This window comes from Colias philodice, chromosome 16 (genome assembly GCF_061535455.1).
Source record: "Colias philodice isolate Cphi_HAF_F1 chromosome 16, ilColPhil1 Martin Lab GWU primary, whole genome shotgun sequence".
Lineage (NCBI taxonomy): Eukaryota > Metazoa > Arthropoda > Insecta > Lepidoptera > Pieridae > Colias > Colias philodice.
Window position 1 is genome coordinate 7,820,251 of NC_143101.1, and position 15,704 is coordinate 7,835,954.

The window sequence follows — 15,704 nt, forward strand, 5'->3', positions numbered from 1 at the left end:
TAGGTCACATATGTTACTGCAAAAGTAACCAAACGATTGAAACTAAAAACTATAATAATGATGATAATGACTTTTTATTTAATACCTAATAAACCGTAATTCTATACATTTTAGTTAGCATGTATATGGGTTATGTGTGCACCAAGTCGACCACAAAGGCGAAACTTGTATCCCACGTGACTTAAGCCGTGAACGATGGATGTCTAACCGGGCATATACTGGTCGAGTCGCACCTTCAGCTCGATCTGACCATAGCCTTTCAGCCAGAGCAGCTGCTCGAGGCCAAATTCTTGGATCAAGCGCGCAAGCACTTAAAGTTGATGTCCATACGGTTGCTTCGCCTCCCTCTAAACATTTAATAGATTTTCTGCTCCAAGGTCTATGTTCGTATACTCTTTGCCATGAGTTGTATATTGTACCCCCAGTTTCTTCATACCAAGAACCGTAGCCACTATTTAAATCCCAAGCATCTTCGTGGGATATCACAGTTCGTATTCCGCTAACATATTTTTGCGTCCATGTCACATCGCGAGCCTGCAATCCTATTTTATGCACATAATCTTTCAAATCAAGTTTAATACGTTTGCTCATTTCACTTGCCCAGAAGATAATTAAATCTGGTAACTTTCCCATCGCTGATTCTAAACGCTGTAATGCGTTTTGAGTAAATATCAACCACAGATCAATTGGATCGGAAGTGTTAAACTGTTCAACCCAACAGCGTTGTGAGACATCGTCGTTACCCATATGAAAGATATCATCTGTTCCCGTAAGTTGAGTGATTTCAGCATACAAACGCTCTATAATTTCATAAACTTCAACACTACGCGGGTTTAATTGTCCGCAAGGAGGTTCATTACAATATTCATACCAAGGATGTGAGTCCAAACAGTGGATCATGTTATTGACACGTTTGTGTAAGCTCCAAACCCAAGCATTTCCCACATGAGCTGGTAGATCTACCTCCAATAAAACACGTATTCCTCGAAGTCTTGCATGACGTGATACAGTTCGTACGTCGTCACTGGTATATACTGCTCCGGGGCCATAACTTCCGTACTCGGCTAAATGTGGAATACTTTCCAACTGTAGTGGAAATGATTGAGAATCAGTTACATGCCAGTGAAACGTGTTTAACTTATTAGCGGCCATTGCATCAATAGTCCTTATAACGTCATTTAGTGGAAAGAAATTACGAGCGGTATCCAACATCAGTCCTCGATATTTGAAACGTGGCGCATCATCAACACTGGCCGCTTCTAACATAACAAGCGATCCTGCATACTTATCTAACCAGATAAGCTGCGATATTGTTTCAAAGGCATGACGTGTACCGCAAAATGAATTGGAAAATATGTCTATTATAAGAGATCTCTTTGTACCATTTTTCGGTCGTAATTTAAATCGATAACTTTCATCTGTATTTAGACGAAGCCTCGGATCTAAAGAGCCACTTTCATTGATGGCGACTCTGACAGAAACGGCTCTCCAATCCTCGTATGCGCGTGTTTGATTTTCCAATCTACGTAAAACATCTCTAAATATTTCAAAAGCTTCACGTACGTGTTCCCGTACTGATCTAGATGGAAACGAAATTATTTGGAGGTGAAATAAATCAGCACGGACAGGCACAGCTGTTGCAGATAAGCTAACACGGCCAGTTGGCTGCGGCCAGAGCATCATTGAGCCACATAGCATGTTACATGTTATTAGGGTCTGTAGTTTTCCTGACAGAGTTGCTTTCGATGGTACACATCTATCGTTAATGCAATCCCAAGTCCAAAGCGGTAACTTATCTCTGAAAGGAAACAAATAAATTGGTGGATTGATAATAATAATAGCTATACGCCGAAATCATGGAACTCACGCAGAAAATCCAGCAAATTGAAATGTTATTAGAAAGAGTAGAAGCAATTCTTTGTTTGGGATTTCCATATCGTATCCTTATCGTACCATACACTATAGAGGAATTAATTTATTACAATAAACCTAAATATAATTCTCTATTGTTAATTTTCATGAAATATAACAGATATTCACTTTAACAATTTTGTTTTCACTTCTTGTAGATAAAAGCTTCGCAATATGCTTCATTTTAAGACGTTTGGATGTTATGACAAAAACCAGTGTCAATGTTATGTTGGTAAAGTCTCTGGTAAAGATTCCAGGAGAATAGTCGATCTCGACGAATATTCATATTTTGTTTAAACTTGTGTTTAAACTCAATTCTGATGAATGAAGGATTTTTCTTGAAAAATTCTTTTCAGTTTACTCAATCAGACTAGAGTTGTATAATAATCAACTATCGGTGAAAAAAAAACATAGGTAGTTAATAACTTTTTATTCTTTGAACTTCTAATATATGTACCCTATTTACTGTAATTCCTCTAATCTACAAGAATAGCGCAATTTTATTCGTAGTCCGTAGGTAATTTTATGAACATAATATTCAGTAGGTACCTACAAATATCGAGGTCCAGGATAGTGTTAAAAAAGAAGACAATATTTTACCCAAAAGACATTTATTTTAAATTTAACCAATAATACAAAGAGCATTAAAGAGAATAGTTTAATAAAATTCAGGATTATTAATCGCGTGCAATGATAGCACTCTCACATAAATAAGATAACTGCACAAAATGACACCGCATACAAACGAAATGCATCCGAAAGTTACTATGATAAGATCTTTTATTAGATACACTTTGTGTTTTCCATATTGGTCTGGATAAAAGAGACAAAGCTCCATAAGCGCGGGAAAAACAATCGCCAGCATTGTCGTGCAGAGGTTCCCAACAAACGCAACAAACGCTCCCTGGATTGGAATCATATAGCAAACGAAAACTGAAAAAAAATAGAATATATAGCAGGAAGAAGGAATATAACATATATGATTCTGCTCAGTAATCGTAGCTAATGTAAATTAGATAATAGCAGACAAGTAAGTATATCACTAGATATTTCATCGAATACCTAAGTCAAAATATGAAGCTTTCACATTGGAAATAGTGGAAATATTGCGTATTATAGGATTAATACGCATAATTTCTAGCATACAGGTACCAACTACCTGAATTTATGCCACTTAAAAAAAAACAATATTTATATTAAAAAATAAGATACTTACTGTACAATTATATATAGATATGTTCTAAGTTTAGGTATATTGTGTATTATTTTGTGCTCACATGACATTAAAACGAAGCATGGTCTCGCAGTAGTCTCAATAGTTTTCAATGTTTCTTCTGAAAGTTCATCCGACGGATGCCAGTTCTTTACCACCTCGATAATCATCTGTGTCGCTGGGTAGCATTGAATGGGATATGCAAATGCAACTGCCACCATGTACAGTCCTATTGCTGCCATTGCTGAACTGAAATTAATTAGAGCTTTTAGATGGGCAAATTATTTCAAATTGGTAATTATTTCTTTATCACTTTGCCCTTGGTAAAGTATGGCTTAGCGCTAACAAACTGTATTCTTATGTCTTATGTATAATGTATTTACAAAGAATATTATTACCGTGTAGTAAGTGTATTGCACGCCTCATAAGCGAAGCGTTGAGGTGGGTACTACTGTCACTTCGCGCAAAACATCTGATTTTTCAAACTTAAAATGTCTTTATGTATCATACATTGCACTTGTAAGATAATACATACACACACATATTAAGAAAAAACACTATTTTTAACGTTCATGATATTTTTGATGTCATTTTTGTTATTTAAACTAGTTAAAAAACAGTTTAAAAAAGTTCTGTCTTGGACGTCCGTGTGTCTGTATGTGCGGATCCTTTTTCTTGTTAACACGATAGCGACCGAAATACTTTACTAATCGAGTCTTTTTTTTTCTCTTACGCTTGAGTATGCTCAGGAATAGAACCCTTTCATTTTTCAGGGTCTGATTCGATGTGGTTTAATTGTTATTAAATAAACAAAAATAATAATTAATAAATATTTATTAAAAAAAAATTATGAGGCGTGCACTTTTGGATTTTCCAAATTATTTTAAAATAATTTTTAAGTCAAACCAAATTCAAAACAATGATAAATAACGCAGAACGTATCAATCCCTTACTAATCGTCAAACGGTAGAGATCGTAGCACATTCTCCTCCATAGTGCCGAAAGACCAGTATCCCAACACCCCGAACACAGTTGTGAATATCGTAGGCAACAGCATGCCTATGGTAACCATACCATACGGTTTTGTTAACACCCTGGGGTCCTTTAGAGCTTTATCCAGGGATAATACCTATAAATAGAATAAGGTATCATGTTTTTAAAGGTGCCAATGCCATAAACACTATTAATTTGAAACGAGCAGTATCAGGGTAAAATTTTGAAATTGTTTTATATCTTCTGATCTCACCAATTTACCTACCAACGTCGCTATTTTTTGGACGGGTATTTCATAAAAATACTTAGAAATTAAAATATTTCAATTATATATTGGGAAGCATTTTTTAAGAAACAATGAATAATAGGCTACTGTAAACTACTGTAAAGTAGTTAGTAGTGTACTTACCACAGCAACGGCAGATAAATTGAATAAACACGTCCCGATTACAAAAAACAGCGCCAACGGATCCGTTGATGCTAAAACGTAATGTCCATGAGGTGCTAAGAATATGTGGTAGATAATCAACACTAGACCAGCCATGTTCAGATAATTGCCTGAAAAATATATACTATTTAATATACATACTTATTATACGTGAAACTCGATCGATGTAGTGTGGCTCTACCACCAGGTAGAGCGAAGTAGGTAAGTAGTTTGTAACTTCTCTGTTGACTGTTGTAAACTATTTTTCTTCATAATCAGATATTCCTATTTCGGCGCAAGGCCCAAGCTAACATTATTATTTTATTATCCTATTATTAAAGTGTTTTTAATCAATTTCAATGTAGGTATAAATCAATTTTCAGCTCATAAATGTAGTTATGTTGTAAAAGCTTGTGAAATCATATAATGAATCATTCGTTGTAAAAGTTTGTGAAATCATATATAATAAATTATACAAAAAATCTCTACCATACATAGATATATAGCTGACAACCGACAACGTCTTCATAAAATATTCGAGGAGTAAATACGGTATTAGTAGAGCTAATATTGCGGGTTTTGAGTTTGGCCAATCCATTATCTGAGAACATGAAATTAAAATTAAAGTCGTAAAAAAGGAAGGTAAAATAAAGTCAAAGAAATTTAAAATATACACAATTTTGACGAAATTATAAGAGGAAATAAAAATTTTCTACTTCATGTTGTTGGCACTTGGCATCTTTAAAGAAATTATGTGCATTGTTGATCGTTGTCAGTTCCGTTCTATCTAAAATCTTAATACATAGGTATATATTTTAAATATTACATCTTACAGGTACATAAACACATCTTTACTTACATCCCTCAAACTATCCGTCGTGAATATCACGAACACTGTACAAATTCCTAATTGGCTAAGTAACATAAACACTGCTATTATCATTCTGTAAACAACATTTTTCATAATTTCTTGAACTGTGGAACAATTTTTGAATTATATTTTTAATAATTTAGTAAAATTGTCCATATAAATAACTCACGGTCCACGGCGACCAATCCCATGGCAAATCCAAGGGCCGTGCAAGAGAGCTATTCGAAAACCATATCTGTATGAAATATATGGGATTTTTAGTCGACGGCTGATTTCATTTAGACAACGAAGCTGAAAAAAATTGTATCAACATAGACTTTTTGAATTTACTGTTATTTTTGTACTTATATTTAATATATTTAAAAACTTACCAAAGTCAAGTGCATGTGTATAATAAGAATTCCCAAAGATGAGCTCATGATGGGGCCAAGTATTATCCCAGCTTGGCTGACAGCCAACGGTAGACCCAAAACCCCAGCGCCCCATGTTGTTCGCATGAGGTTGAAATAAGCCATCCATGGTCTGAAAAAAAACAAATTAGTTAAATTAATACCGTGCCAGGTGTGTACCGAACGACTATGCCATATCATTTTAGTGTTGGAACTAGGCCATGAAAAGATGCTGCTGTTCGTTGTTCCTCATTCGAGTGATAACATTCATAACAATTTTATTTATCAAAAATTTCCTTTATGGAAAACACCATTCTGAAACTGGGGGTTTCTTTTACTTCGCAAAGGACCGATTTTAGGATAATAAATGAGTTTTGTGGAACATTCGTATGAGAATTTCCTATAACTACGTGGATAAGGCAATGATATACCTACGAACGACTACTTTTTATGTTTTTCGATATAAAACATTACAATTTACGTGCTTTATAGGTGATTTTGGCACTCTGTGGTCTCTGGGATCGTAATCGTCGTCTGGTGGTGCTTCACTGGGTAGACGTGTAAAACGAACATCTATAATTGATTCGCGATTATGTGGTCGTAATGAAGTTTTACTCACAGCTTCGAATGCTGCCCTAAAAATGGTGCCAATTAATAAGACCGCTTAAAAACGTTTGATTTAGATACTTACGAGTTACGATGAATAGATAGATGAATAAGATTAGAACCGATAGAAGTTATAGAGATAGAATATTTAAAGGATAAGCAAAGGTTGGCGGAAATAATGGAATGGATTGAAAACTGTGAGGGGAACGGAGGCCTGTATCCTTGGGGTTGTGGATACGAGCCTCCGTTCCCCTTATTCCAAATATAACTACGTGAAAAACAAATGACATTAAAAATGTTGTAGGAAGTTTTATAGGTACTTATTTATTCGTTTGTGAATATATACTACTAGCGGTCCGCCCCGGCTTCGCCCGTGGTACCTACATGTTTAAACTATAATCCTATCTCTCAAGTTGGATCAAACTGCACATGGTGTGCGAATTTTATTATAATCGGTTAAGTGGTTTAGGAGTCCATTGAGGACAAACATTGTGACACGAGATTTATATATAGGTAATAGCTTGGTAATGATAAGCACACTAAGCTTGTGCGTTTATTGATGCGTCTGTTGTGTGCAGTGTGAGTGAGCCGTTACTATAAACGACATGTAGGGAGTTGCGCTACTGTTCGTATGTGTACTACTACCATGCTGTAAGTGACAGAAAAAATATTTAAAATCCACTTACATAAATATTTTATATATTACCAATTCAGCTTCAATCTAAGTTATGTTATGTGATAGTAATTATTGGTTTCACCCTTAGAGAAATACCGAAATGAATTAAAAATCTTTGTTTATAAGGAAACCATCAAATTGTAGAAGTCAGAATGGACGTATAGAGTAATAATATTTATTCTGTGCGTATAAACTAGAGATTTAAAAATACTCTTTCGATTTAATTTTCAATGGCTTTTGAACACTAAGTGTAGATATAAGTCTTATATCTACACTTATATCCTTCTAATATTATATCAGACTAGCAAACCGGGCGAACTCCGTTTCGCCACCAGAGACACTTTTTCTTTGCTATAAACCTCACGGAGCCCGAGACCTATCCAACGAATGCAAAACCGTGGAAATCGGTTCGTGCATTCTGGAGTTATAGCGTCAGGAAGGAAAACCCGACTTATTTTTATATAGTAGATTATATCATACTTACTAGATAATAAATGCAAAAGTTTGCGAGGCTGGATATTTGTTATTCTTTCACGTAAAAACAACTCAACCGATTACAATGAAACTTGGTATGTAGATAGATGAAGACCCCGAATAAGACATAGGCTTTTTATCCCGGAAATACCACAGGAACGGGACGAATGCGAATGTTCGTAATATAAATGTTTGAGTTTGAGTTTGAATATATCGTTGAGTTGAATGTGTAAATGCAGGATCAAACGTAATCAATATAAGTCAACCAGTCGTTTACGTCGTCACACTTATGTGAATATTGCGTCTAATACCTATATTATCATCGATCACGAGGCGAATAACGAACACGACTGTGAAAATGATCCGTAAGAATATTTAGATACGTAGGTCATTTATTTTAGCTCCAAAAAACATTCGTACCCAATAAATTATAAAACTAGTAAGGTGTTCGGTGTGGTGTTCGGTGATCATTGTAATATAAAAAGGCGCTATATGAAAGCGATAATTGGAAAAATAAACGCTGAATATTGGTGAATCGTGATCATGAATCTATTGTTTCTTTATAAAAAACAAAGTCATAGCAAAAAGAAAAACCCCATAAAATAAATTTATTTTATTTATCTGTTAATGTGTACTTTATTATCTGTTATTATGTTTAAGCGTCTGGATCCGTGGGTGTTAATTGTTTTATATTTATCTGTGGTATATTTTGTCTATTGTTTAGAGTGACATATGTCAAAATTAGCGACTAGCGAAAAGCGATTACAAAGATTCGTCTTTGTAATCGCTTTCTTGAACTACTAATAAATTACTTTCATGTGCTTTTACGACTATATCTGGAGAGCATTTATAGATAATGATGTCGACTACAGAAGGAGAATTGGAAGTTGAAGTAACCCAAGAACGAGAAGATGGCGAGGTTAAACAATTTCTCATTACTTTTTTGTGCAATAAAAATAATTAGATTGTTGATTTTAATTCAGATATATCTCTAATATTGAGAAGATATTTCGATATATTTACTTACTACTAGGTACTGTGGTTAATTTGCATCGTTTTACTAATATCTAGAATTGATAATTCGGAAGGGCTTAGTGCGTAAATAGTTTTAAGCATCATCTATTTGTGTTCTCAGTTGGAGGATTCAGATGTGGAAGAAGGCACTTATATTCCTTTGGAGCGTCCAGAAGTGTTCAACCCGCCTTCTTTAGTAAATATGCAGATTCAGGACGAGCAAAGCGATGAGGCTTCGCTCGAATCGTCGGGCTCTGAGTCGGACGATGAACCAAGGCGTCGCGCGAAACGCACTAAATTGAGACCACGACGCCCACAGCCACAAGCCCAATCAGGGCGCAATAACAAATACAATATATGGTGCCAAGCTTTGCAGGTATTAAACCCAATTTATTTTACATATTTTTGCCAAAAGTGAGAATAATGCACTTGTCTTGTAAAAATCTGAATTATGTTTTGTTTACTAAATAATTATTGTTTGCACTACAAAAGTTGTTAATTTCTTATTGAATCTACAGAAATAAATAACTAAATTATGGACTTCTCCTTATGTTTTTTATTGCAAGCTTTAATTTTTATATAATTTCCAGGAAGACCTTTTGACTGAAGATATGGTTACATGTGATGTATCAAAGAAAAGCAGATATGGCGTTGAGTCTTATGATTATACCATTAAGTATAGATTAGATGATAACTATATTTCTAAAAAAGTTTTTAGTAGTAATCATGAAAATCATCACGCCAATAAGAGTCACAATAAAAGGACATTCTCGGACAGATCCAATGTGAAGTTAAGGTTAGGGAAGCGTGTGAACAGCCACCAACCTCCGGAAGAGAAACAGAATGCAAGATTACTGCCAGACTTAGTTTTTACACCTGATGATCCTTTGGAAAGTATTGCCAATGAAATAGCTGAAAAACTTGCTGAGGAGAAGAAGGATCTAATTGGTAAATATTTTATTTTTAATAGGTATACTAGTATCTGTATGATTGAGTTTTTTGTGCTCCTGTTTTAACAATTTACGATAGTCATTAGTCAGTTTCCTGTTTTGTTTACATCTCTTTTTAATATTGATAGAATACAGGACCTGTTTTTTGTTACACATCAAATAAATTATTGTCCTCTTAATTTGACAAAACTTGCCAAACTTCATTTAGATTTGGTTTGAAAACGATTTTAAAAATTCATATAATTAATAGACCCTTTATATGTTCTTACAGCAAGGATTGTGGAGGTGCTGGGGGCAAGTAAGGCGATTGAAATTTATAAGGAAACACAAACAGTAGAAGCAGATGGTGGAATGCTTGTTATGGTTAGTGGATATTTTATGATTTTTATTGTAATAACTTTCTCTTGAAAATATTTTTTTAATAATGACTTTAAAACTTAGTTAGAGATGTTCTTATATGTATATTATGTGTTTTAATTTATTATTGAATTACAGAATGGTACTCGTCGTAGGACATCCGGAGGTGTATACTTCTTCCTTTTGAAGAGAGATGATGAAGTATCACAAGCCATGGTGAACAAGATATTCAATGAGGATCGGAAGGAAACGGCGCGAAAAATTAAGAAGGGCCGCGTTAAGAGTCGCCAAAAGGTCATGGAACAGTTGAAGCAAAGTCTTACAGGTAATTCATAAACAATAAAGATAAAATTAAGAAATTCTGAATTATTTTATGTGTTGCCTGAAAAGACCTACATGATTAACCATCAAAACATACCCAACCCAAATATCAGTTCCTAGCCTACAATTGATTGCAGATCAATACATAGGAAAAAAAAGGACATTCTCTGTAAAAATAACTTTTAATTGCATTATTTACTAGAGAGTAGATTACAGATATTGTTTTTATTCATTATGCATGCAATATGACTTTAATGGTCACAAATTAATTCTAAAATATTGTGATGAAAATATTTTCTAATATTGCTTTTCTTTTCAGACTCCGAACTGCCATCACTATTATCGCGGGGTGAAGCGACAGTGCAAACGGAGCACGGTTCGAACCCGCCACCCTCACCCGCGACCGACGCCCGCGAGTGCTCGAGCGACACTGACGATCACTCGCCCGAGCAAGAACACCTCCCCTCCCCCGCGCGACCACACTCCCCCCTCCCCGATAGAACGAGACCACTACAAGAATATGAAGACGGAGATTACTTGGAGGTTATGTGTAACGATGAAATGGACTTTTTCTAAATTTTGGTGCTTTTTTTTATATTGAACTAAATTATCCTACGACTGTGTCTCGACAGAGTAGAGGCAATGAGTTGAATGTCGAGTCCTATTGGGGTAGAGATTGGTATAATTAGATACCGGGAATTAATGGGGAAATGTTTGAGGTTCATTTCCAGAAATATGCATTTAACTCCAACGTTTTCTGCTCGTGTGTGCTCTACTCTGCTGATTTGTATAAATCCTCATTGATTGAGGTAATAATGCATTCATAAGTGCACCCAGGGCTGTGATTTTTACTGCGGCCCAATTGCCTTAGATCCTTGTAATATAAATGTGCTTGTATAGTACTCGTCAATTTGTATTGTTTTTCGTGAGACTGAAATGTTTGCATTTGTTATGTATTATGATAGACAGGGGTCTATAGATATAAAACGTTGTTGAACTTCTCAGTTTTGTGTAGACTAGCAATATCAATCGCCGGGTACTTGAAATTTGGATGTCTCGAGAATATATTGAACTGTATATTGAAATTTTAAACATTGTCTGAGAGGAATGGATATCACGATTATTGAATGTTGCTATATAATATTTATTATACGATAAAGTGTTAGTTAAAGTTGAATACATATGTAGTTTGGCCCGATATTTGTGTAGAAGTTAGCTCCAGTGCCTGCAGAGATGTGAAAAGTGCGATCTAAGGGCGACCGTACACAGACCGCTTCAAACAGTTGAGACCGACGGCTTGAAGCCGCGCGGTGCACTATAGACATTCATTCACTGCCGTACACGGACTGCTCGAGCAGTCGCGACCGCTTCAAGCCGTCAACTGCGCGGTTGGTAGAGACAGCTCAAGCAGTCAACGACCGACCGCTCGAGCAGTCCGTGTACGTCGCTCAGCCGTTAACTGCTCGAGCTGCGTGTACGGCCGCTCTAAATGTAGTAAAAATAATTGCGACCTTCTTATATTATTACTATTACTATATTTGGTATACTAAATATACTATTTTTACTTTTATACTTAATGTTAAGTGTTTGATGTTTTTGTTACTTATACTTAATTAAGGGCAAAAACTCATTGCATTATCTTGTTGCAATTAACTATTGATACTAATATAAAAAAGGGTTGAGTATTTCTGCAAAGGAGTTATTTTCTGTAACTCTTTGAAACGCGGTTGGTAAATTGGTTATTTATCTTTTGTAGATTTCTCGAAAATAAATCTTTTTTGTTCTACGTTGAAAAAAGAAATACATACCATCATAAAATCAGGCCCAAATTTAATACTTATTCAATTAATGAAATATGAAACATAAGTTTTAAAGTTTTTCATTTTATCCTGGAATGATTGAGATAGATGTTCTGCTTACTTTACTGTAATACCTTGGTCAGGTAATAGGCATGACGAAAGATTTTGAAATTCCCTTCCATAATGTGTGTATACGTTAACTATACAAGAAAAACCCTATATTTCGGTAATATACTTAAATTTAACGAAGATTAAAGCCATTTTTCAAAAAATATTTAATATCTGTGCCAAAACAGCTCGCAGGTGTCATGGCGTAGGCGTGACGTCAAACTTTGGTAAATACGTAATTATTTGTACGCATTGCGAAGAAAACTAAAAAAGTCTTTATTTAATATGTGTTATAGAAACGAATTACAAAGTTTATAAGTGGTGTGCAGTATTGCAGTGTGAATCCACATAAAAATAATGCTCAAAAATGTGTTAGTAATTATTTCAAGCGAAAAAATAATAAGAAATTATTGTATAAAGTTGGCGCGGAGAATCCCGAACCATGTATTCGTGAATTCGCAATTATATTTTTGTTCTGAGTCGATAAAGCATACGTGAAACAATAGAAAATAAATAAAAATGCGTATTCTCAACATATTCATAACAACAAAATACATCTGACGTGAGTTGTTTACTTATGCGTGACGTCACGCGTGTTTTAGTCAAAATGGCGAACTTCAGAATTTCAATGTTTTATTTTATTGATAATCTCATTAATCTTAATGTTTTTAAGATTTCTAAGTCGCTATATTTAATTTATTTATTATACATTTTCCCTTAAAAACACTAATACGATCATTTATGGATACTGTCGTCATGCCTATTGCCTAATACCTTGGTCAGGTAATTGCCTGACTCGTGTATGTGTGCGTGTTATGAGCAGCCATTGCCGTTTTAAAATACATAATTGATGGAGATTTATCTATCTATCCTTTTGATACGTCATTAGACGGGTTTCAATGTGGCTCTTGCACGAAACTCCACTATTGAAGCTAATTCTTGCTTCTTACAGCTTGGCAAATTCTCATTCTTGTATCTAAAATGTTACAGTGAAAACTGTTAAAAATATTGTTATTCCAAGGTGCCTTCAGTTCTTGCTCTTAAAATGCTTTAGTATAGATGTAAAGAATTAATTAATTGTTTGCACATTTATTATTTCATATTACAGCACAAATATTGAGTTGCTTTTTATTTATTCTTAGGTTATAGAAATTATGATTTAGCATGAGTATCGATATTAATTAAATGATTCCTAATGTTAAAGTATACTATAATAATTATTTTTATAAAAAAGACTAAATAAATCCTGTTCCAAGTGTATGCTGAAACAATAACTTGGTAGAAATTGTTACAGAAAAAATAGCAGTATTCAATGCATATGATCTAAATAGTTCCCTTAAAATTTTAAACTATAACCCCAAATCCAGAGTAGTATTGCAGTTTTGGCATAGTATAGAAAGAACAAGTAGGCCGACTCCCGGCGTTTAGGAGCGCACGGTACCTAAACTCGCAAGCGCAGGGTTTTCACTTGTCACGTTGATAATTGTATAAACAAAAATCGATTGATCACAGCAATGGCGCGGCACTCATAGAATGGTTCATGAGAAGGAACCGAGCGGTCTGTGTGCGTGCGTCAAGCTTGTGTTCGTACATGAGCGGCGCTTATATACAAACGGCGAGATGTACCTTTGTTAACTATAAAGATTACTTACTTGTTCTGTATTTACTATGGTTTGGGCATTATGATCTTTCATCCGCCTATAAATTTATTTTTATAACAGTAAAAATAATTGAATTACCTGTCACAATTAGTGATTCATGTAACACTTGGCTGTATTATAAAGCTGTAGATTGTAGACAATAAATATAGAAATTCACTTAATTTGTAACTATTGAAATATTATATATTTTTTCACTGGGTCTCTTATGCATATTGTTGATGATTGAATATATTTTGTATGTTGCAAATGTTCACAAAATTGTAAAATGGTGAACATAATGCTGGTCTATTGCATATATTATTTAGCTTATTCAAGTTCTGTTTTCATTTTATTCAAATCACCACTGACATTTTATGGAGCATCATGTAAAATTATCTAAAGTAATGATGTAGTTGAAAATGGAAAATGTCTATGCATGGTCCTGTTTTCTACCATGCCTATGGTACTACAATGTTGGAAGAACTTGTCAAAATGCTATATTTTTTACATGTATCTTAAGTTTGTGTGTAGTTAATGTACAGTCTGTTATTATCATAGGGAAACATATTTGTATAATAAAGTTTTGTAGAAAATGTTTTGTTGTTTCATTTTAAGCTGTCCTCAAAGTATAAAAGGTAAATTAAAAACCTTTTAAATTCAGAATATTTTATTGCTTATTCTCTAATTTTTATCATATTATCATAACAAAAATAATTCCATACATTACAAAATATATTTTTAAAAATAAAACAGGTACAAAATCACATCTTACACTAGCTGACTGTGTAGTCAGGTGTGGAGCATTCCGATCTTCAAATTAACACTATGGGTCAAGATGTGAAGAAAAAGCTCATGGAAAATCTAACATCTACGAGAAAAAATAAGGATAGTTAGTAAATTATGAGAAATCTCACTATTATTGTTTTTTTAATATTAATACTATGCGTGTATCACACAGTTCATTATATAAAGAATAAAGTATATCACGACTTATTTTTTTCGACGAGACTTTAAAAGCCTCCAATGCAAAATGAGACGAAAACGTATATTAAAATCTGTTTTAATTTTTCTTACGAACCAATTGTGGTAGACACTTTTCAACGTGTTCAATGTCGACTCTGTCGCAGCTCTCTTTAAGCGCCTGGCTGGAAGCCCTCAAGCAAGTTTCCGTAACGAGACACTTCGCCACTTCAACTACAAGTGTCAATGCATCGTTACCGAGTTTTGTTTTATTGTCTTGGAATGATCCGTGAAGAAGCTCTTTAATAATTTCCTATAAAAAGATTGAAGTAGTGAATTGAAATATTTAATAAATATCCAAAGATTTACCATAATGTATTTATATGTACTTGTTTTATATTATTCTTAACATTTGATGAAATGGATGCCGGATCAATATTTTCTTCCTTGTTCTCATTGCTGTAACGAGCCATAGCTGGATAACAGTTCTGTTTATACCAAATGAATGAGTGGATTTTAATAGGTTTCTTAAACGATATAATTACTTATTTTATTGTTTAAACTAATAAATTATTACTAAAACAACGGCGAATTTCAAAATACGACAGCCGCGATCCGATAAACATATACAAATACAAATGTCATCTGTCAACTGTCATGTCAACAATCAACACGGATCACGTCAGGTGGAAAATTGGAAATTGCATAGACTAAAAAAACAAACCGAAGATTTTTGTGATTGAAGTCGGCAAGGAATAATCTTTTGTGTTATGAAATAATATTATTAGGGCTTAGGCTATGCTTAACTGTAGCGCTCAGTTTTTTTTATGTATTAGCGGGCAAACGACCTGGCGCGTCATGCGGTGATTTGCGCCGCCCTTAATCACCCACAAGACCTATACACTATACAGTGTACGGTTGCAGGAGTGTTTCCGGCCTTTCAGTAAACTGTGAAACGGATTAGTGTGCATTCAGATATGCAACTACCTATTTTT

The 15,704-nt window shown here is 34.3% G+C and overlaps 4 protein-coding genes across 5 annotated transcripts in view; 1 reads left to right on the plus strand and 3 right to left on the minus strand.

Moving 5' to 3' along the window:
- Nucleotides 1-15,704, minus strand: part of fdl (beta acetylhexosaminidase fused lobes) — a 147,403-nt gene that overhangs the window by 5,543 nt on the left and 126,156 nt on the right. The window lies entirely within an intron of this gene.
- Nucleotides 115-5,930, minus strand: LOC149481813 (putative beta-hexosaminidase fdl). 2 transcript variants are annotated; one of them, XM_089705098.1, is made up of 5 exons: nucleotides 5,787-5,930; nucleotides 4,078-4,253; nucleotides 3,189-3,373; nucleotides 2,650-2,844; nucleotides 115-1,796 (listed from the first exon to the last, which is right to left on the minus strand). In XM_089705098.1, exons 1-5 carry the CDS (start codon nucleotides 5,928-5,930, stop codon nucleotides 115-117), a joined length of 2,382 nt encoding a protein of 793 aa, XP_089561224.1. The 2 variants fall into 2 exon arrangements, with proteins under 2 accessions (XP_089561224.1, XP_089561225.1); XM_089705099.1 differs by lacking the exons at nucleotides 2,650-2,844; nucleotides 3,189-3,373; nucleotides 4,078-4,253; nucleotides 5,787-5,930 and adding an exon at nucleotides 1,868-1,935 and having other exon boundaries at nucleotides 115-1,798.
- On the plus strand, nucleotides 8,282-12,056 carry Phax (phosphorylated adaptor for RNA export). The gene is made up of 6 exons (XM_089705331.1): nucleotides 8,282-8,479; nucleotides 8,696-8,950; nucleotides 9,165-9,522; nucleotides 9,796-9,887; nucleotides 10,020-10,206; nucleotides 10,522-12,056. The coding sequence occupies exons 1-6, from the start codon at nucleotides 8,417-8,419 to the stop codon at nucleotides 10,776-10,778; spliced, it is 1,212 nt and encodes a 403-aa protein (XP_089561457.1). The 5' UTR covers nucleotides 8,282-8,416; the 3' UTR covers nucleotides 10,779-12,056.
- Nucleotides 14,405-15,350, minus strand: LOC149481815 (centromere protein X-like). Its single transcript, XM_089704881.1, has 3 exons — nucleotides 15,099-15,350; nucleotides 14,828-15,022; nucleotides 14,405-14,617 (listed from the first exon to the last, which is right to left on the minus strand). The coding sequence occupies exons 1-3, from the start codon at nucleotides 15,180-15,182 to the stop codon at nucleotides 14,600-14,602; spliced, it is 297 nt and encodes a 98-aa protein (XP_089561007.1). The 5' UTR covers nucleotides 15,183-15,350; the 3' UTR covers nucleotides 14,405-14,599.

Excerpts from the sequence above, each read along its gene's own strand:
- LOC149481813 (XM_089705098.1), bottom strand. The coding sequence starts at position 5,930 with ATGGCTTATTTCAACCTCATGCGAACAACATGGGGCGCTGGGGTTTTG. Across the intron at positions 4,254-5,786 it reads TACACATGCACTTGACTTTG|GTATTATCCCTGGATAAAGC; the intron begins GTAAGTTTTTAA and ends TTCTATTTATAG. Across the intron at positions 1,797-2,649 it reads CGGATGCATTTCGTTTGTAT|ATAAGTTACCGCTTTGGACT; the intron begins GCGGTGTCATTT and ends TTCCTTTCAGAG.
- Phax (XM_089705331.1), top strand. The coding sequence starts at position 8,417 with ATGATGTCGACTACAGAAGGAGAATTGGAAGTTGAAGTAACCCAAGAA. Across the intron at positions 8,480-8,695 it reads AAGAACGAGAAGATGGCGAG|TTGGAGGATTCAGATGTGGA; the intron begins GTTAAACAATTT and ends TTGTGTTCTCAG. Across the intron at positions 9,523-9,795 it reads GGAGAAGAAGGATCTAATTG|CAAGGATTGTGGAGGTGCTG; the intron begins GTAAATATTTTA and ends ATGTTCTTACAG.
- LOC149481815 (XM_089704881.1), bottom strand. The coding sequence starts at position 15,182 with ATGGCTCGTTACAGCAATGAGAACAAGGAAGAAAATATTGATCCGGCA. Across the intron at positions 15,023-15,098 it reads TTAAGAATAATATAAAACAA|GAAATTATTAAAGAGCTTCT; the intron begins GTACATATAAAT and ends ATCTTTTTATAG.